The sequence below is a fragment of the Gymnoscopelus microlampas genome (genome assembly GCF_963454915.1).
Source record: "Gymnoscopelus microlampas genome assembly, chromosome: 9".
Classification (NCBI taxonomy): domain Eukaryota; kingdom Metazoa; phylum Chordata; class Actinopteri; order Myctophiformes; family Myctophidae; genus Gymnoscopelus; species Gymnoscopelus microlampas.
The window spans coordinates 42894705-42917679 of record NC_139946.1 but is presented as its reverse complement, the minus strand read 5'-3'; the positions used below and the strand labels follow the sequence as shown (position 1 = coordinate 42917679).

Below are 22975 nucleotides of genomic sequence, written 5' to 3'. Positions count from 1 at the left end.
AAACGTGTCCTGCTCTAATATACGGAAATTAAATGAACATTTCTAAAATATGACAATTTGATATATACGCTATGATATTTTCTCTCCTCCTAAATTGGTTTCTAATAGAGTGGGTTATAACGTTGAACACATGCTCTGCTCCACTGGGTTCTTGCTGCAGATGGCCTCATTGCTATGCATAGAGAAGCCATCTTTTAGATTTGCATTCGGTCAATTTTTTCCCTTTAAGTTGGACATCTGTCTGTGTTCAGAAATTAATCTCTGAATCCCTGTGGAGGCCGCTTGGATTTCTAATTAATTGTGTCGACACATCTATAAAGAAAAGAGGAAATATCAGCAGTGGGTCTACTCAAAAAGTCTTCCCTCAGTGCACACGCGCGTGCACGCGCACACGCACACACACACACACACACACACACACCATAACACTTTGTTATACTCTCTCTAACACACAGTGTCACCGAAAAATTAATTATGCCATCACATCCATGAAAAAAAATACCTTTACTGAAATGAGTAGTGTTATGTAATATCAATAAGAAAGAGGGGGAAAAAAGTAACCGTGCGCGCACAAACACACCGACCTATCAATTACTGTCCTCAGTACATCCTCACTAACCTTAAAAGTAAATGTTAACCCATTCGATCCCGGAACGCATCTACGTGTGTCTTCTAAATCCTAAATGTCCATCTAAATGTTGCTATATATCAGTGGTGCTCAAACTTTTTCCATGTCAAGGACCCCCAAAATGACATGTATTTGGTCGCGGAATCCTCATCTCAAAATATGTTGTTCCAGGGACCCCCCAGAAGCAAAGAATTGAGTTAAAAATGTTCACTTCAAAAAAAAAAAAAAAAAATCATAGATTTGCCCAGAATTCTCGATTTTTCAAAAATAGCCCAAAAGTATAAAACAATGGTTATACCTCAAATCTAAAAATGACACAGATTCACACAGCGTTCCCGGTTTAAATCGGTTAAAAGACAGACAGGCAACTTTTCTGCACGCATGGGGGGAAAAGTTATACTCTTCTTTTTCTGCTGGCTGGATCCCCGCAGTTTGCTGTCATTAATCTCACATGGCGATATGGTTACTTTTATTGAGCCTCTGGGAAAATATTAAAAGAAGCGGCCCTGGTGTTTCAATATAATTCGCCCGGTGACAGGGAGGGAGATGGATTCTCCCTACAGGGCTGGCACTTTGTCTTCACCGGTGCCAGCTAGGAGGCTAGATATATACAGTACGTATATGTGTGTTCTATATCAGGCATTTGTCAAGGATGATTGAGCTGTGATTGCACACAGTCCACACACACACACTCACAAAATGATGAGGAGAGGACTCGACTGTAGGTTTTTGTCATATCGTTATCTTTGAGCTTTTTGGTCTTGATCTATTAACCAGTTTATACCGGGAACGCATCTGTGTTTCATTTTTGAGCGGTAGCCGCTCCTATAAGTGGGTTTGGGACCCATCCGTGGCGAAAGTTTTTCTCTCCGTCGCGGAAATTTGTCTTTCGCTGTACTGTGATTGGCTGTGACGTATTGTGATTGGCTAGCGAGACGCATGATGAAATTAATAACTCATAAATATCACCACTCACTTCAAAACATTTTTTTTTTTTTTTTAAGTGAGCTTCCATCACTGTGATGACCACTGTTGTTTTTGAGCGGTGCAAATATACAAGTGTCACAGCAAAGGGTCTGAATACTTATCTTTGCAGGACGTGCTGTGATTGGCTAGCGAGACACATGATGAAATTAACTTAAAACTTCGCTCATAAATAGCACCGCTCACTTAACACTGGGTGTGATTTTTACTTTTTTTTGGGCTATTCAAAAACAGCAGATACACAAGCTCTGCATCCACAAGTTCATAGTGCGTCACTGAGTGCCGCACTATGAACTTGTGGATCTGCTATTTCTGTTTGTTGTTTTTGAAAATTCGTACAAATCTTTGAATATATATTTTTTAAAGCGAACATTTTTTTACTTTAACAACTTCTGGGGAGGGGGTCCCTGGAACAAAATATTTTGAGATGGGGGGTCCACGGCCAAATGCATATAATTTTTGAGAACCACTGATTATAGCAACATACGTTTTTTTCAACAAAAAAAAAAGACATTTGTAGAATCCCCCAGAAGCAAAGATTTGAGTTACAAATGTTTGCATAAACAATTATGTATATTCAAAGATTCGCACACATTTTCCACGATTTCCCCCCCAAAAATGCAGATCTACAAGCTCATATAAGCTTGTATATCTGCTATTTTTGAATGGTAATTGTAAAATGTCTTTAGCTTTGGTAGGGAGTTCACTGCATGGCTAACTTATACACCCCGACACCAGTATGCCGACAAGAGCATTTGGACCAGACCAGGATTGAGAGTTCAAAGTGTTTTATTGCCAGTCTGTGTACAACACATATGATGATGATGATGATGATGATGATGATGATGATTGAACTAAATAGGAGTGAAAGACAGAAACAATCAGTAACTTAAACAGACAATCAGTAACTTAAACAAACAGAAAGCATAAGCAGACCGGCATAAATGTCTATCAAGCAAAATAAACCAAGGAACATAAAGTCTAATAAACAGAAAACAAACTCACTTATAATGCATCGGAAGTGCTCACATAGCTGTGGGTTTCGTGCAGTGAATCTCTACCCTTCAGACAAAATGTTTGTCTGCTGGTTCAACCTGAGCCTATATAGGCCCACCCCAGCTGAACCAAACTAGTCTCAGATTAAGTCACCACTAAGTGACATGATCAGTTTGTGAACTCTAATCCACCCACTCTCAGCTTGAGAGGGGGTGGATTTTGTACAGTAATGGTTCAAGTGGTTCAAATCTAAAATGACTCAGATGCTTTCCCGGTCTTAATGGGTTAACAAACACAACCTTCAGGACAGTAATGATGGATAAAGAATCTAGAACCAACCTAATTGTAATGCCAGTTCATGCCAAGCAACAGCATAATGTATAGCACACTGTATGCCATTGTTTGAGACATGCTTAATCCATTTAGACCGGGAACGCAGCTGTGTGTCCTTTTAAGATTTCTTTGAGCTATTTAAAAAAAATAGCAGATATACGTATATCTGCTATTTTTTGAGCGGTGCAACCGCTCCTACTGTATAAGAGGGTTTAGGACCCATCCGTGGCGAAAGTTTTTCTTTCCGTCGTGAAAATGTGTCTTTCGCTGTGACGCCATGCTGTGGAAAACACGCCCATAGGCTAAGCTTAGCAGGACGTGCTGTGATTGGCTAGCGAGACACATGATGAAATTAACTTCAAACTTCACAGACGCGCTGTGATTGGCTAGCGAGACGCATGATGAAATGAATAATAATGTAAAAAATGTAAGCACGTCACTTCGCAGCACATGCTGTGATTGGCTACCGAGATGCATGATGAAATTAATAACTCATAAATAGGACGCTCACTTCACACTGGGTGTGATTTTTATATTTCTTATGTAAAAAAAACTATTAGGATTTAGAAAACATTTTTAGAATCGGCCTCAGGTCTTAAAGGGCATGACTTTAAACTCATTATGGCGGTACGAGTGATCATTTTAATGATCGTTTTAAACACATTGCAATCTTTTTTTCAGAGATATCTTCATCATCTCAGGAATACCATCATTATCCAAGATCAGATATATTTTGAGATTTAAAAGGCACCTAAAACGATCATAAATGCTTTCAATTATGGCTCGCGTTAGTCTCATGCATGTCAGAATGTCTTAGGCAAAAAGCATTCATTAGGTTCCAAATTGTACACTGGCTGCTAGACTCTTGACTAAAACAGGGAGAAGAGAACATAATTACTCGTAATTTAACTACCTTACACTGTCTGCCTGTCTGTTCTAGGATAGATTTTTTTTCCTGAATATTGTTTGAAGCTGCAAACCAAGACTTTTAATGAACTACTATAAAAGTGCTCCTCAGAGCGCAGATCTCTGCCTGGCCTGGTTACCTACTTAGGGCTGTTATCGTCGTGGGGTGCAGCCGCCATATATATATATATATATATATATATATATATATATATATATATATACTAGAGTTTCGGGGGGCTACGCCCCCCTCAACCCCAGCCGCGCACGGGGCCCAGCGTGGCCGTGTGTATATTGGGGGACCCAAATCGCCGGAGTGAAACTGTGGAAAAGTTTTTTTGAAAAAGGAAAAAATTTGAAGAAATAATATTTGTTATGTTTCAGGGGGTCCACAGGGGGTCCGCGGACCCCCTGATGGTCCACTGACCCCCTGTGGAGTGTTGGGACGCGCGGGGACACCCCTGGAACATTGCGGACCATTTCGGTGTTTGTTTTTTTTTCATGAAGGTGGTTGCTTGTTTCTGGCGCAGGCTGTGCAAACCTGGCAACCCAGCGCATGCTGCCGCACGTTTAAGTGGCGTAGCGTCATGAGGGTCAGTGGGGCCGTGGCTCGGTCAGTGAAGACCCTGTAGTGCGGATGATATGTGGCATAGAGGGGCAGATTGTAAATCCACAGAGGAAACATCCGTGGGCTACCATTGGTTCAGCGATGTGTGCGGTCGCCCTGCGGCCCCTCCTCCTCCACCAATGTGCAGTATTGAGAGCCCTGACGTCACAACAATTGGAGCGATGGGCACTGCACTGTGGTTGGTTAGGGTACACCTAGGGCCCAGGTAGAACCCAGTTAAAGCCTGCATGGGCAAACCCAGTTAGGAGCCGCCTTGGTCCCACATAAACATGGCTAGTTGGGGCCCACCTAAGGGCCAGGTAGAAGCTACTTATAGCCTGCATGGGCATCGCAGTTGGGACTGAAGTGGATGCCGCTGACATTGCTGACATGGGGTCCATATGGTTTAGGCCACCTTGAAACCATATGGGAACTACGCTGGCATGCTGGCTGTAATGCAAACGCTGCATCATACCTGCAGTGTGTAGTTTGATGTTGTGTGTGTAGCAGATATACCTGCAGTGTGTAGATCAATGTCCATAGGAAAGTCAATGCCCAGCAGTGTTTTTTTTCCCCAGCAGAGTTTCTAGTGTCTCTGTGTCTCTCTGGAAGAGGTTGCACATGAACTCTGCAGCCGCACTGAGGCGCTCCAACACAAACACTCTGACATTAAGCTGCTTCACACAACAAACATCAGCACCACGCTGCTGTTTGTCCAAAAGACACAATATCTCCTCTCCCACCGACGTCATGTGTTCATTTATCGACAGCCGTACAGACTCCTTTTGACACATTTTACGTCGTTTATCCAGCTCTCACTGACTCTCCACATGGGGCTGTTATTTTGCTGCGATCAAGTCAACGATGTGAGAGATTAGCTATCACAGACGGACGGACAGGGGGTGAAACATAGTCTTGCGCCATGCCTTTCGGCCTGGCGGAGACAATAAAAAAGCGAAAGTAAAGGAAATGGCCATTTCTGCAACAGAAGTAGTCAATAAACTATGCTATGAAAACATGGGCCACATTGGCAAAGAATGTAAGAAAGAGGCAATCATGTAGAAAATAGCCGATCTCCAAGCTTACAAAGCCTCTCAACGTGAGGCGTTTCGAGCTTGTAGATCGGCTATTTTGACAATATTTACTTGTGGAACGGAGTCAAACAGAATGGGGGGGTCCCAGATCAAGTACGTGTATTTGGGGGGGGGGGGGGGGGGGCGTCGTGAAAGGGTTGATAAACACTGCTCTAATCGGAGCGAAATTATCTGAAATTACTACATGACCATAATGCAGCCTAACATGCGTTGCACGGGGCGGTCCTGCCATTACGTTAGTTACTGTAGTTGCTGTGGAGCTACATAGTTCTCCAGAAGACACACACAAACATACACCATCTACAATGGACGAACTGAGCAGCAATATAGACATTCACCACACGAACGTGCATTGTTGACAAAGTGATTGCACAGCCGCTGCAGGCATGACAACCAGGTTAGCGTTAGCGACATGGCAGCTATCACAGCGCCCTGTCCGTCGTGCTGCAACTGCCTGTGATGGCTACAGCAGTAACAGCAAGCTGTCTGCGATGCCATTGTCTGGAGACTGCTCTTAGCGTGACACGACCAATGAGAGTGAGCGCTGTAGTTGTTGCTAAGATACGGTGGCGTCTCTGCCCCATAGCTTGTAGATCTCTCACACATGATTGGCGTAGGCTGCGTTGCCAGGTCTGACTTTGTGTCTAAGCAATGGTCGGCTTATTTTTGCGCGCCTTTGGGCTCGTTTGCATTGTGCGCACGGCAGCGCTTGTTTAGCGTACGTCAGCGCGACGTGGCAACGGACGTGGCAACGTGAAAGGTGATTGGCTGGTGAAAAGAAACACCCGACGTTACACCAGAAATGGTGCCTGGAGAAAATGGTGACCAAAAAAAAAGTTTGGAAAAAAAGGAAAAAACCCCCGCAGCGGCTGCCTGCTGTTGTGGTGATGAGGTCGTGCGCACGGTAAACGGTACGAAGCTGCCTCCCCTTCCGTTTTGTCCGACATTTGGTGAGTAGAATTAATTATGTTGCGCGGTGGAAAAGGTGTAGTGAACAGTGAGATGTCCCCTACGCGAGGCGTAAATTCAGCGCGGCCGCCGTGGCGAGTCAGTTGGCGACATGTGGTCTGGCGGTGCGTTGTTTATTCGATAACAGAGCTGTGGGGTGTGGACACCGAGGGTGCGGAAGTCGGTCGCCATTTATATAGTTAGATATATATATATATATATATATATATATATATATATATATATATGTGGTTAATGTATGTTTTATAATGTAATAATTTACATCTGCAAAGTAACTAGTAAAAGTACAATATTTGCCTCTGAGATGTAGTGGAGTAGAGGTGAAAATATAGCAAAAGATCCTGAAGGGGCGTCAACAAGTGTCATTTGGAGCGGCGGACATCTTGGTAGGGTATAAACAGGTTGAGTTAACATTGACCCCCACCAGTATGTCTGCAGTTACTATGCCACGCCCCCCGTGGTGACGACACGTTGCCAAGCACTATAGACAAGTAGAGTAAATGTACTTAGTTACTTTACACCACAGATCTCAACCACAGACAACTGATGCCTAAAAAACCTCTGACAGAAAATAGTGCCGATGAAAATAGTGGCATCAAAATGGCAGAAAATGGAGTCAGGTGGAAACGTGCGTGGCCTATATGGGTTGAGTTGTGTCATATATGGTCCATGCAATCATGAGGAAATGTTTTATTGGTTGTACGACCTTACGGTTCAAGAGTTATAGGCCAAGAACATGAAGCGGCGCCTGTTAAAAGCACCACCATGAGGTCGATTAGAAACACTTGTGATGGAGTGTCTTCACGGCGTGCAAACGTTTCACGCCGATCTGTCCAGCAGTGCTGGAGATTAGCTGTACACAGGCACACATACAAGACAAACAAACACATCCCCATTCCCGTAAATCTGTACAGTAGCCTATGTTACCACATCAACTGCCAGGTTGATGTGGCCCCCATCTGCCCCATCTCAAATATTTTGTTCCAGGGAGCCCCCAGAAGCAAAGTGTTAAAAATTGGACTTAAAAATGTTCGCTTTAAAAATATATATATTCAAAGATTTGCACACATTTTCACGATTTTTCAAAAAGTGTAAAATAATGCTTTTTAGCTCAAATCTAAAAATGACACAGATGCGTTCCAGGTCTTAATGGGTTAATTAATCCGCCACCGGCAACGTTTTTACCTTATTTTGACGACCCACGGAAACCCACGATGCGGAGACGATATAAACAAAAGCTGTCTGGGGGAGAGGACGAGAGTCTCTTCTATCTACCGGATGACATTATTTGTAACCGCGATCTTCCGTTCTTTATTTATGGGCAGTTGAATCTAGCTTGTTGTCACCAAAAACGCAATCTTTCTTTTTCCTTTATTTATTCAGGGAAGCCCCATTGAGAGCAAGCTCTCTTTTTCAAGGACGCCCCGATAACGGCATATAAAACACATACATAATGAGAAACAATAACAAACATTTGAATCACATTACAATGTCACAGATGCAAATAAACACAGTGTTACATGAAACGGGTGCAGTCACTGTGTAGTGTGTCCTCAAGAAGCACCCTGAATGTCTCTATTGAGACCAATCGCACCAGTTTCAGAGAGTCCTGAAGTTTGTTCCATTTGTGTGGAGCATAATACATGAAAGCGGTCTTTCCTTGTTCGCTGTTCTTACGTGGACTGGTATATCTAATGTGGGTTTGTGAACGTGTTGAATGTCCAGTAACCTTTGGTTCTAAAAGCGAGGATAGGTATAAAGGAAGTTTACCACACAAGGCCTTATAAATAAATAAAATACAATGTTGCTCTCTACGAACTGCGAGAGATGGCCAACCCACTTAATCATATAAAATACAGTGATGGGTGAGATAATCATCGGCAGTAATAAAACGCAAAGCACTGTGTTAGACTACTTCAAGAGGCTTCAGTGTGGAGAGTGAAGCATGCATATACAGTATACCCCATGATCAAATACAGACATTATTACAGATTGAACAATAGTCTTTCTACTCAGGGACGTCACAGGCTCTCAGAAGATGGGGGGGATGGACTTTCGGTGGACTATGCCCCTTACTTTACACTTTGGCTATTCAAAAATAGCAGATATACAAGCTCATAGCGCCGCGCTATGAGCTTGTAGATCTGCTATTTTTGAAAAAGCGTGAAAAACATTTGTAACTGTCAAATGTAAACAAATTCTGTATTTTCAAAATGTTGCGTTTTTTGGGGCGGATTGTGTTAGTTTTTTTTTCGTGTTTTGGTTACTTTATTTCGGTTTTAGGCTTAGGTTATTAAATTCTTATTTTTGCCTGATTTTACCGATTTATTATCAAAAAAAAAAAAGTGGGGGGTATGAAATCACGGATCTGTGAGAGTGAGGGTGTCGCGTCGTACGCACAGTGAATGGCCGTGACGCCCCTGTTTCTACTGGTAAAAGAAAAACAGGACCTGTTTCTGTAAAGGAAGACAATTTATCCTCTTAATTTCTTGATTAGGTTCTCCACAGAAAATAGTGCTGCAATATGGGAAAAGAAATCTGAGATTTTTTTTATTTTTTATAAATCTGATAACATTGCAGTGGACCAGGTGAATTCTTTTTTTTAACCCTTTAACACCTGGAACGCATTTGTGTCACTTTAGGTTTCTTTGGCTATTCAAAAATAGCAGATATACAAGCTCATAGCGCGGCACTCGGTGCCGCGCTATGAGCTTGTATATCTGTTAGGATCTGTTAGGATTTAGAACACATTTTTAAGAATCGCCTCAGGTCTTAATGGGTTAAATGACGGAATTTCCAGATCTATCCTTCTCTGGAAGTCAAAGCAGCATTCATTGGTTGGTGAAGAGCGCACTCTAGTGTAATCACTGACAACACCAGATGATGTAGATTTACGTCCATGGCAGTTAAGCATTGGATTTGTGACAATGTAGATTTACATCAGGGGCAGTCAATGTGTTTAGCCCTATTTTATACATAGGCTATTTGAAAATAGTGAAAATGTAGTGAAAATTTGAACATTTAAAATTTACATTTGAAAATAGCCGATCTACAAGCTCACAACGCGTAGCATGGCGACGTGTTGTGAGCTATTTTCAAACATTTTAGTACTTTTACTTTTGGTAAACCAAAAAGTATATTTTGATGCCAATACTTTTGCACTTTTACTCAAGTAACTTTCTGAACATCAGGCCTTTTACTTGTAACAGAGTATTTCTACTCTGTGGAGTACTTCTTCCACCACTGGTTAATACAATATAAATACAGTAGCACATATACTGTATGCAGTGGTTGGAGGTGGTCTCACCACACTAATTGCCCACACCGGATTGGACAATAGATATATGCGCTGCCATCTTGATTGTACTTCGGATAATGTTACAATTACCTTACAATGGACATTAAACTTACGGATTATAGCTTTATACAGCCCTTCACGGCCTGGCCCCTATAATTACATTTTTGAATTATTAACCCCCTATGAGCCTGTGTGCGCCGCACGCCGATGTCCTCAGGCATGCAGGGAACCCAGTGGTCGGTCCTCTAGTGGAGGACGAAGACAAAGGGGTGACCGTGCCTTTGCTGTCAGCGTTCCTTGACTCTGAAACGACCTGCCCCGAGGAGCTGCAGGCTGGCTTAAATCAGTGTCTAATTTTAACCCATTAAGACCGGGAACGCATCTGTGTCACTTTTTGATTTGAGCTAAAAATAAGCATTATTTTACACTTTGGCTATTCAAAAATAGCAGATCTACAAGCTCGTAGCGCGGCACCGAGTGCCGCGCTACGAGCTTGTAGATCTGCTATTTTTGAGAAATCGTGAAAATGCGTGCAAATCTTGGAATATTGTTTTAAAGCGAACATTTGTAACTCAAATCTTTGCTTCTGGGGGTCCCTGGAACAAAATATTTTGAGATGGGGGCCGGCGGCCAAATGCATATCATTTTGGGGGTCCTTGACATGAAAAAGATTGAGCTCCACTGATATAGAAACATATGTTTTTCAGAAGTTAGGTTGAAAATGGGTGAAGTGGTCCTTTAATGCACGCACACACACACACGCACACATCCATTCAGCACCATGGACAGCGCCCACACACACGAACACACGCACACAAAACCAACAGTTCAGCACCATGGACAACGCACACGCAACCTAAGAGTTCAGCACCATGGACAGCACGCACACAAACAAACACACAAAACCAACAGTTCAGCACCATGGACAGCACGCACACAAACCTTATCCAAAAGTGCCTTTCCATAATTTAATTTGTGAAATGTGTAATTGTCTGTTTTATTTCTCACTGCATTTTATACTGTATTTATATGTCATTGTGTTTTGTTTTTTTAATTCATTCTGATGCTGATTTTATTTTATTTCTTTCGTTTTATGTAAAGCACTTTGTAACCTTGTTTAGATAAGTGCTTTATAAGTCGAGAATTATTATTATTAGCACTATCATTTGACAGATCACACCTTGACACCTCCATTAAGGGTTTACTCCGGAGCACTTTGTTACAACTCAATTTTTCAACCCCGTCGTCTCGCTGGTTTTGCCATTATCCTAAATGTGATTCGCACGGCGGAGATTAAATAATGCGTAATGTATTTTGTGTTCCTTAAAAGTGGAGTTAGAGAGTGAAAAGGGAATTGTTAATTGTGTTTCTTGTGACATTCTTCTCTCTCTCTCTCTCTCTCTCTCTCTCTTATGTTAATGTCTCTCTTACTGTCTCTCTCTCTTTCTGTCCTTGAATTCCCTCTTACAGTATGTGTACTCCCTCCGTTATATTTAATTATGTCAGTGGGTGTCTCTAACGGTATGGATTATTGTCATACAACCTCTCTTCTCCTCCCGTTATAGGTGACCGAAACAAGGACGGGCCCTCTCGGATGCAGTAACTATGACAACCTCGACTCTGTCAGTTCCGTTTTGGTTCAGAGCCCCGAAAACAAGATTCATTTACAAGGTTGGCTTTTTTCATAATTGAACCCACCAAAAAATTCTGATGGAATTGTCACACTTTCTGTTCATCTGGCAACACAGCGACACAGTGATGTCGGAATTAATTTAGCCTCAATCAGTCTTTCCTCTCATGCTGTGCAGCTTCAGAACAACAGCGCTAGGAAACACAGAAATAAAACTTAAAATGAATGAATTTGATCGAATTGCATGTGAATCCCAGTGCATGATAATAACAGGGGGGGGAAAACAACAACAATGTCTCGCCCCACAATAGTACTAGGGTGATTTCGGATCTGCAAAATCTGTCAATATCCTAAAGTCATCTAGAATGGTTGGTACTACACTTCTTGCCACTAAACAATGGTTCCAGTTTAACAGGATATAACAATATATTCCTCCATGATAAATTAAGACCTGAGGCGATTCTTAAAAATGTTTTCTAAATCCTAACAGTTTTTTGAAAAGAATCAAAAAAAAATAAAAAATAAGATTTTTCAAAAATAGCAGATCTACAAGCTCATAGTGCGGCACTCGGTGCCACGCTATGAGCTTGTATATCTGCTATTTTTGAATTGCCAAAGAAATCTAAAGTGACACAGATGCATCTTAATGGGTTAATGGAATTTTAATACGGTAACTTTTTGCTACTGGATCATAAAAAAATAGTTTAACTGCTTGTTGAAAACACACAAAGTATAGGCTTAAAATGAGACTTATACAGTAGGCCTACAAGCATTTTCAATCTGGCTGAATTTCCGTGTGAAATTGGTCGATTAGTAACAGCTGCGCTGCTAGTGTTGCCAAGTTTAACTGGGGGCGTGCCCGCTGATGCTCTCTATGTTGATTTCCCATGATGCACTTGGGGCGGACGGAAGTGTGTTAATTGTGTTGCTTCTGTTATTTAACTATGGTAATGCATTGGGGGATTATGTGGCGGAACCTGATGTGTAGTGTTGCGTCATGCTGTTCGTTTGGTGATTTTTGTTATGTATTCTGCTGTAAGACCATGAGTGTGGTGTTTATCTGTTCTAAAATTATCTTTTGAGTAGAAGTCTGTGAGATTTGACAGCATTTCCTATAACAAAGATCCAAGTCTCATTTAATACTTTGTCATATGACAGCGTCGTGTGGGGTGGAAATTAAGCTGATCTACAAGCTTACACGTGGTGTCTTTTTTGAGCTTGTATATTGGCTATTTTGTTGTATGACAAAGGCTTAGCTGATAGTTATAGAAAATAAAGAGTGATAGATGGCAATAGTGTTACATAGAGTTATTATGGTGGTCAGAGCTGAAATTAAGTTTTGACAGCAATTACAGATGTGCCACTTCAAAACTTCACACGTTACTGTTCTTTCCCTGATAGTGCCCTGAAAATGCATTGTTTTCCTCCCTTTTCTGCCCTTAAAATGCACTGTTTTGCCCCTGAAAAGAAGTTGTCACTACACACCCCCGTTTTCCCTTCAACAGACATCCATATACATGAGAACAAAAGAATGTGTGTTGAATAAGGTGTCAGACTCATTATGAGGCGAAAGGTGATTTGACCAGTTGCTCAAATTAATTAGCATCATAAAAGCAGTGATCATCAAAATAATTCAGCATTTTAAATGCCCTTCTTTGTCCCTCTTATTGCCCTGGGAATCCCCTGAAAATGTACTGTCTTGGCGATGGCAGGACATGTGAAGTTTTGAAGTGGCACATCTGTAAGTTATGATTGGTTACAGTAAGACTGGTGTCATCAGCTCTGATTTCAACCCTGCAGCCTCAACTGTATAATGTGTTTAGAAATGCATTGACACCTGACCTGTCAATGTGATGTGATTGGTTGATAAACTATAACCATGATTTGATTGCATAGGCAGCGGTTGAGCCTGACAATTGGGAAGGCTAGGAGATCTGTCTTGAGTCTGGGGGGGGGGGGTCGTGCGCAAACACGTTTTTTTGGGCGGATTTTGTTTGTTTCTTTTCGTTTTTTGGTTACTTTATTTTGGATAGGGTTAGGGTGAGGTTACGGTTATGTTATTTCATTCTTATTTTTGCCTGATTTGACTGATTTATTATCAAAAAATTAACTAAATAATGCTCTGCACATATATTATATAATTTGCACAATTCCCATAATTTCCCAGCATAACATTTGGGGAGGCTTAGCCTACCCTAGCCGTCATTACCCGCCGCCTATGTTTGATTGGTTGTTGCCACAAACAGAAAGTGTAATCCTTTTGTCAAAAAACAAATATAGTATTTCCTTGAATGATTTACAGATGTACAGTTGCACACGGTATACGACACTCAGCAGTAGAGTGTAGAAAACTCAAAGATTTATGCAATACCCAAACTAGATAACTAAGTACATTTACTCAAGTACTGTACTTAAGCACAATTGTGAGGTACTTTTACTTTACTGGAGTATTTCCAATTGTCTAAACTTTTACTTCTACTCCTCTACATCTCAGAGGCAAATATTGTACTTTTACTCCACTACAATTATTTGAAAACTTCAGTTACCAGTTACTTTGCAGATATAAATATATTACATTATAAAACACAACAACAACCACTTTAGCCCTATTTTATACCTATAGGCTATTTGAAAATAGCCGATCTACAAGCTCACAACGCGTCACATCGCGACGCGTTGTGAGCTTGTAGATCTGCTATTTTCAAACATTTTAGTACTTTTACTTTTGGTACATTAAGTACATTTTATACTTAATTTCATACTTTTGTACTTTTGCACAAGTACATTTTTAATTCCGGACTTTTACCTGTAACTTAGCACTTCTACATCGCAGTATCGATCATTTTACATAAGTAAAACATTTTGAGTACTTTTTCCACCACTAGTTAGTTATACACTTCAATAATTCATGTGACGTTTCTAACCTGCACATGTTCTCTCTGTCATATTGAACCCTCCAGGCCTCCAGGCCATACTGCCACAGTACCTGCGGGTCAGATTCGTGCAGGCAGCTCTCAGCTACATTGGATGTAATGAGGAGGGCCAGTTGGTGTGCCGGGACAACGACTGCTGGTGCCACTGCAGCGCAGACTACCCCCAGTGTAACTGCCCCGAGGTGGACCTGAGAGCCATGGAGGCCAGCCTGCAGCACATCAGAGATTCCTGGACTATGGCCAACCAGGACTTTGAGGAGTCAGGTACTGTACACTAGTGCTGCTGCTGCTGTCGGTATACATACAGTACATTAATTCAGCTATAGCGGTGTGCGTGCGCCCCACCCCCTCTCCACCCCCCCACGTGTGTGGAATATTACCGGTGATGGAAAAAAAAGTACTCACATTTTTATCATTTGAGTACCAGTAAGTAAAAGTATCAATACTGCAATGTAGAAGTAGCTTGACATTTTCCTGAATTTTCATTTCATCTCTCTCCATTATTCAGTCTGAAAGCCCTCTCAATGCAGCCGATTTCTGAGATGGGGGCGTGGCCAAAGTTTTTTTTTTCAAAGAGTCTTTGGCGATTGGTTCATACTGGATTATGTCGATCCCGATTCGTCGTACAGATTTTCAACCGAGAAACACCCGCCTTCGACAGCGTCACCAGACCCTGAATGCGAGGCAAACGATTCAGGGGGTGGAGCCAGGCTAATGTAGAAGTAGTCCGTTACAAGTGAATGTCCGGAATTCAAAATTTACTTGAGTGAAAGTACAAAAGTATTGGTATCAAAATGTATTTAAGTACCAAAAGTAAAAGTATTAAAAATGTTTGAAAATAGCCGATCTACAAGCTCACAACGCGTCGCATATGCGACGCGTTGTGAGCTTGTAGATCGTCTATTTTCAAATAGTCTATGTATAAAATAGGGCTAAAGTGGTTAATGTATGTTTTATAATATAATAATGTATATCTGCAAAGAAACTAGTAACTAAAGCTGTCAAATAGTTGCAGTGGAGTAAAAGTACAATATTTGCCTCCGAGATGTAGTGGAGTTGAAGTAAAGGTACTGGAAAATTGGAAATACTCCTGTATTTTACTTAAGTACAGTAGTTGAGTAAATGTACTTAGTTACTTTACACCACTGCCCTCCACTGTTAAGGCTCATTTAAAGTGGCATTGCTCACATGCTACGCACATACCACTGCACCTCGCGCATACGTAATTTTTTTAATTTTAGAAGAACGGAATGGAAACGGACAGGCAAGGAAAAGAAACAGGAGCTTGTAGCACCCTAAGCTTAACACATCGGGTGCCGAACACGGTCTGGACCGTGTTTTCACATAGTAGCGCTCTGGTGCCGAACACGGTCCGAACCGTGTTTGGTGTCTTTTTGTTTTTTTTGTTTTTTTCCATACGGGAGGGGCTGGAGCAGCTTTGGGATCACCCACAGTGAATCTGAGAAGGATGGGCCAGATGCATCATCGTGTCAAAAAACATGGCGCACATCCGCTTCCGCTCTATATCCTTCTCTAAAACCCCTATAACTCCGAAACCTTTTACGCTGGGGAAAACGACTCATTTTGTGTGCACGATCACTCCGCCATTGTTACTCGTGTGAGCGATGTTATCGTTCCAGGCGTTAGCCAGTACCATCGGGCAAAATGGAGGCATGCTTTTTTTTCTCATGGAATGCACGTCGTGGAGTCTACAGCTTAAACAGCGCTGCGCAGCTCAACGGTGAGATTTCGGCACCGAACGTAATCTGTTATTATAAAATGCTGGCACCCGATGTGTTAATAGCACAACAAGTACACAGCCTACACCTCATATTACCGTCTTCTTTTCTCACATGCACAAAGTTGGGACACTGTCAGAGAGATAGTGTGTGTGTGGGAGTGAGCTGGGTGAAACTGAAATGGAGGTGACACATGGGAGGTGTACAGAGGACAATGTGGAGCGCTGCAATGAATCACCATCAGCTGATGAGGAAGCTCCTGCTGTGACACGAAGCTCAAAGGCAGCTCTTTGAGTTCGGAAGAATGACTAAATAATGACTTTACCTCATTGGCAAGGCAGGGACTACGTGTTAAAAAGGTAGCCAGACAGTAAAATCGTCGGTGTTCATTTAACTCTAGAGATTGTACAATTGTAACCAAATGGACCATTTTGGTTACAATTGTACACTCTCAGTTACAAGAAGGTTAAAGTCACACTGAGGGTTTGATTGTGCAGCACTATTTAATTCAACCTAGATAACTTTAGGCATACTGTAAGACCATGCCTAGAAAACTAAAAGGCAGCCAACTAGAGCCTGCTCCTTCCTGCTGGATTACTGACCGTTCCCACTGCAGTTTATTTTTGTCCGCGCCCGCTCCCTCAACAGCTAAGTTTAAGTACCGCCTGCCCCCACAAAATTTTAATCTGCAATCAAATACATACAGAATGACAGAATGACAGGATGAGAAAGAGAGAAAGAGAGAGAGCGAGAGAGAGAGAAAGAGAGAGAGAATTGGACTATTTCAGCACAATGGACAGAGACACAGTGGGCTGGGCTAACTGCTTATCAGCAGGCTATTCATAAATAGATGCATAACCTGTCTGCAATAACATATTTGACATGATGTTCTCCTTCTATGCATTTAGACATTACATACATGTAATGTCAAGCTTGACCCACCGTTTGACCGCATTCAAAATAACGCCTGAACTAAAGGGTTTTACTGCGTTCTCGCTTGGATCCGTTAGGTCGCACCTCATGTGGAGTTGTTTTTTCATGCGTAGAAAAAACCTCAACACATTATTATTTCAACTCATTTCAACGTCTCGGGCGGCGTGTGTGAAATGAGCACCGTTTCATGGGCGTGTGCCCGCTTGTCACTCCACCTGACAGATTTTCCGCATCTCCCTACCAGCCTGCTCTTCTTCTCATTGAAAAGGAATTACTCTCTCTCAACCGCGTCATCAGCGCTCATACCCTATTGGTTCTCAAACTTTTTCATGTCAAGGACCCCCAAATTGACGCTTATTAGCCCGCGGACCCCCATTTGAAAAGATATGCCAGGGACCCCCATAAGAGAAGATTTTTACGGCTCTATAGCAGTGATTCTCAACCATTTTTATTTCAAGGACCTCCAGTTTGACATGCATTAGGGCTACAGACCCCCATTTAATGGCATTTCTATCACTGGGACCCGAATTCATATTGTAAAATCAATGTTAATCTAACTCTGAGAGTCTACAAATGGAACCAAATGGACCCTAACGGGTCCATTTGGTTCCATTTGTACACTCTCAGAGTTACAGACCCATAAGGGTCCATTTGGTTCCTGTCCATCATTTAGCTGGGTACCCCCTAGAACCCCCTCAAGTACCCCTGGGGGTCCCCGGACCCCACTTTGATAACCAACGCCCTAGGTGGGGTTGGTGAAAGGGCCTTTCTGTGTGGAGTTTGCATGTTCTCCCCGTGTCTCCTAGGGTAGGTACCCTCACAAAAACATGCAGTAATACTGGTCTCTATACTGCCTCCCCCTGGTCAGCCGGGGCGCCTGATGGAGGGGAAAGGAACTGGTTGGAATAACGTGTTCCTTCCACACGCTACGTTTAACCAGGGAACCTCCCCCCTGTCAGGTGATAAGAAGCGGCTTGCTAGCTCTCATGCGTTGAAGGAGGCATGAGCTTGGCTCTAGGCTCTCCCTAGGCTGGCAGAGGGAGTGTAGTGCCCAGGATTATTTAGACAATTGGCACTGGGTGAAAAGATGGGTTACAAAATCGTGGGATAAAAATGTTAAAAAATAGAAACAAATTAATTAGAGGCGTGCCTGTTGCTTCCCATGTGAAAATCCCTGTAAACTGCTTTTACACAAAACATCATACTGTAATTGTTAGGCTGTAGTGGAGCCTAGAAAAACGTGTTCAAACATGCAATATATGCACAATAATTCACAGTAATTGACAAGCAATAACACTGAAACCTTGTGATAGCCATTGAGGCACATGTATATGAATGACATTCAAACTGAAATTATCCCATTCAATCCGGGAAAGCATTTCTGTCATTTTAGTATATCTCTGGGCTATTTTAGAAAAAATGTGAGATTTATATATGTTTTTCAAGGGAACTTTTGCAACTCTTTGCTTCTTGGGGGTGGGGGGTCCCTGGAATCTGAAATGACAGAGATGCGTTCCCGGATTGAATGGGTTAGGGGCTTTAACATGCCTATGAATTTGTGAAACCTATGAAATTTGTGAAACCTATGAATTTAAGTAGTCTAACCTAGGCCTACACATTTTTCCACTTTTAACAGAAAACACCACAACAGGCCAGAGCCAACGGAATCACCACACGTGCAAATATCACATCATTCGAAATAACAACTAGAACAACAGCAGCTTTAAAGTTTTAGCTGTATAGCCAGATGTATTTCCTTTAAAAATAATAATAATAATAATAATTACTATTTGCTCAACAACACAGACATCATCACATGTGTATGTACAGTAATAACACATTTAAAAAACATCCTAAATACTCCTAATGAATAATACAATAAAGTCATTTGACAAAGTAGCCTAATGAAGCACTTGGACTACCTAAGATTGCTGTGGAGGAAGAGAATAATACTGGTGGACTGATGCACTGTGCTGTGTGTCTCTCTTCCAAGATGCACCCACAGACAGACACTAAAAATGGCCTCTCTATGGGTGCACTAGATGCAGGGACGCTCATGATAAAACATGCCAATTTTGAGGAGGCAGGAAGCAATCTCTGTTGAGCCTCCACCATGGAAGATCAGCTGTCTGGGTGTTCTGAGAGGTGGGTGCTGACTGCTGAGATGTTCTGCTATTACATCACCCCACAGCCTTTTGTGCCAAAACACAGGATGCATCATATTGTGGCTTTGTGTTTTTTTTTGGGTGGTGGTGGCTTATCCTTAGCCTGGTTACAGACCAATCTGCCATTGCAACAAAAACAAGACATGACTCAGTCATGTATACCAACTTGCTTTCTGTTTTCTCTGATTTGTCTCGTAGAATCTGGCAACACTGCTAGTGGCTCCCCATTGGCTTAGACCTGTTTCTTATTTATCTCGCAGAATTTGGCAACACTGCCATAGAGGCAAGAGGCGTGTCTAGTACCATAGCTTGGGAGGACGAGACCGCCCGTTCAGAGTATGCAAGCTCATAGTGTGGCACCGAGTCGCGTCGCGACGTGTTGTGAGATTGTAGATCTGCTATTTTCAAACATTTTTACTTTTGGAACTTTAAGTATATTTTGATGCCAATACCTTTATACTTTTACTTAAGTAACGTTTTGAACACAGGCCTTTTACTTGTAACAGAGTATTTTTTACATTGTATTGATACTTTTACTCAAGTCAAAAATATAAGTACTTTTTCCCACCACTGGTTGTCAGACTCAAGGTCATTGGCATAGCATCCTTGAATAACTTGAGGAAGGCAACCGATTGTTTTCAAAGTGTTTGCATTGATCTGCAATTATTGGTTTATCGGTCATCAGTAATGCTGTTGATCTCCTCGTGCGGTTGCAGTATGGAATCCAGCATTATCATAATTTGAATTCCAATCTTGATGGATCGCTCGAGGGATTTCTTCAAGCTGTTTTGTGGACCTGAATGACTGAAATATTTGACCAGTGGTGGAAGAAGTATAGGCTACTCAGATATCTTACTTAACTCATTCGGTGCCAGAGGTTTATTAAAACAGGGTACATCTAGTGCTGGCATTCCTAGCGTTTACGTTGCGTTGTTTAGAGCTGTAGAATCGACGACGGATGTAAACAATGGATGCGTGTACGACGGTAGTTGGTCCAGGCTAACGCCTGGAACAATAACATCTCTCACGCGAGTCGCCATTGCGGAGTGATCGCGCATCGAAAAGGGCTCCACTGTAAAAAGTTAAGGAGATCCGGAGGTTTTTATCAAGGAGATAGAATGGGAGCGGACGGAAGGGAGTTTTTTTGGCACGGTGATCCATAAGTCCCTTCCATTTAAGTAAATGTAGCAAAACCACAATATAGAAAATACTCTGTTACAAGTAAAAGGCATGTCTTCAAAATGTAACTTGAGTAAAAGTACAAAAGCATTGGCATCAAAACTTACTCAAAAGTCAAAGTACAAAAATCTTTGAAAATAGCAGATCTACAAGCTCCCAGCGCGTCGCGTTGTGAGCATGGAGATAGGCTATTTTCAAATAGCCTACTGTAGGTATAAAATAGGGCTGAAGTGGTTAATGTATGTTTTATAATGTAATAATATATATCTACTAGTAACTAGTAACTAAAGTTTTCAAATAATTGTAGTGGAGTAAAAGTACAACATTTTTCTCAGAGATGTAGTGGAGTAGAAGTAAAAGTATTGAACATTGGAAATACTCCACTAAAGTAAAAAATACCTCGAAATTGTACAGTACTTAAGTAAATGTACCTAGTTACTTTACACCGCTGTATTTGACCAGTTCTGTTGCACCTGGTCAATAGGTCGGTCAGCGCGGGTGTCTGGGCCAGCACAGCCGGGGCAAACGCATTGGCATTGCAGTTTGAGCCATGCTGTATGCACACACACAGGGCAGCAATTATGTTGGCTCGGTGGTCAGTGACAAACAGAACATGGCCAAGCAGTGACGTGTCTATTCCAAATGCACAAAGTTTTTTCTGGAACAGCAGGTTCCTGATGTTCTGTCCTGTTTTTGACACACCATCTTCGAAAGGGAGCCGCAAATAACACCCTAAAAAAAACAAGACCGAAGTCGTGACTTGTGTAATGGAGCTGCATGGTGGTGCTGGGTATGAATGAGGTTTTATGGTAATCCTCCAGTCCATATATTTTGGTTGTGATGGCACATCCATACTTTTTGATGATGGGCTTTATTTGATGCCTGCTGTGCCTGTGCCCTCCCGACGATGTGTCTGGTTGGGTGAGGCACGACTTGTTTTTACTTTGACATGTTTAGTGGCTACACAAACTGTATAACTATGCCAACAACCGTTTCCAGCGACAAAATCATATGGCCGAATGTCTCAACAAACAAATGCATTCACATTTATCCAGTGGTGGAAAAAGTACTACATTTCTTTACTTGAGTAAAAGTACAAAAGTATTGGTATCAAAATGTACTTAAAAGTGCCAGCAGTAGAAAGTAATTCATTATGCAGAATGTCCCCGTTTCACAAGTTTTCAAATGTATAAAATCTTTTGAAAATGGCAGATCTACAAGCTCACAATGCGTCGCAACACGACGCATTGTGAGCTTGTAGATCGGCTATTTTCAAATGGCCGAAATGTATATCGGGCTGAAGTGGTTGATGTATGTTTTGTAATAATAATACAAATCTACAAAGTAACTAGTAACTGAAGTTTCCAAATCCTTGCAGTGGAGTAAAAGTACAATATTTGCCTTGAGATGTGGAGTAGAGTAGAAGTAAAAGCACTGAAAATTGGAAATACTCAAGTAAAGTACAAATACCCCAAAATTGTACTTAAGTACAGTACTTGAGTAAATGTACTTAGTTACTTTACACCACTGGCTTCAGGTGCGTAATATCCGGGATATCCTGGGACCCGCAGGTGTTTTTTTGTTCACTCCCGTGGCATTGGGTCCCGCGGAAACCACAGGATCCCAATGCAGGGGCTGTACAGGCCAACCTCTTTATGCATGCTGTGAGCTTTTACCACTTAACATATTGTTTTACAAGCTGTTCATAACCAAGCGTGACAACAATAATTTAATAATTAATTTGGAGATGCTTGTCTCGTCTTTACGGTCTTCCATGGCCTTGCACCTCCTCCACCGATTCATTCATAATGCAGGATAGTAGTAACAGGGCAACAAGGGCAACTACTGTACTAGAGGGGACTGTGTTGTACAACACAGATATATAGCACGTTTGCTAACTCAGTTTAGTCTACTCAGTTAGAGCCTTACCTAACCTTTAAACATAATCTTTAGAGATGGCTTAACACAAACCAAACTTGCAATCATAGGCTAAGTAATCATGCTGCCTCATCTCTGACACTGTCTTTTACATAATAACACATTGACTACCATTGACGGACATCTCTGTCATTTAAAATCCACCCGTTCACCACCATTGACGGATATGATTTACTGCTCCATTCACTTCCTGGTTAACTTATTACTTTAAAATCCTGTATCTCGGCTCCTGTGTTTCACTATGTATTTTTGGCCAAACATACTATTTTCTTTCATACTATTTCTTTTTTTTTCACTTAAGCACAGTGAAACCCTCCGTGATTAGCAACCATCAGGGGAATCGATCATACTGGAGATAAATATTCTGTGGTTCTTGAAAAAATAGTCAGAATGCTTAAAAATGCTGGCAGAAGCTATTCTTGCCAATAGTAGAAAGCCCCTGGCAGTGAATGTGAAAATAATAATAATGAATGCAATTTTTATAGCGCTTTTCCAAGTGCTCAAAGCACTTTACAATGGTTCATTCATTCATACATGGGGGGGGGGCATTGGGAAGTAAAGCGAACAGTCGACGCCAGTGTCCTCACTTTCCCCACATTCACACACAAGCCAGCGCCGACCGACTCATTGGCGGCAATGTAGG

General features: G+C 41.8%; 1 protein-coding gene across 1 annotated transcript in view; it reads left to right on the top strand.

Annotated features, from left to right (window-relative positions):
- LOC311051844 (BMP/retinoic acid-inducible neural-specific protein 3-like) overlaps positions 1-22975 on the top strand; it is a gene marked incomplete at its 5' end in the record, with an annotated part of 90087 nt that overhangs the window by 50163 nt on the left and 16949 nt on the right. Inside the window, 2 exons of the mRNA XM_084066508.1 lie at positions 11381-11486; positions 14406-14642. Coding sequence (XP_083922634.1) covers positions 11381-11486; positions 14406-14642 — 343 coding nt within the window. The remainder of the gene's footprint in view (positions 1-11380; positions 11487-14405; positions 14643-22975) is intronic.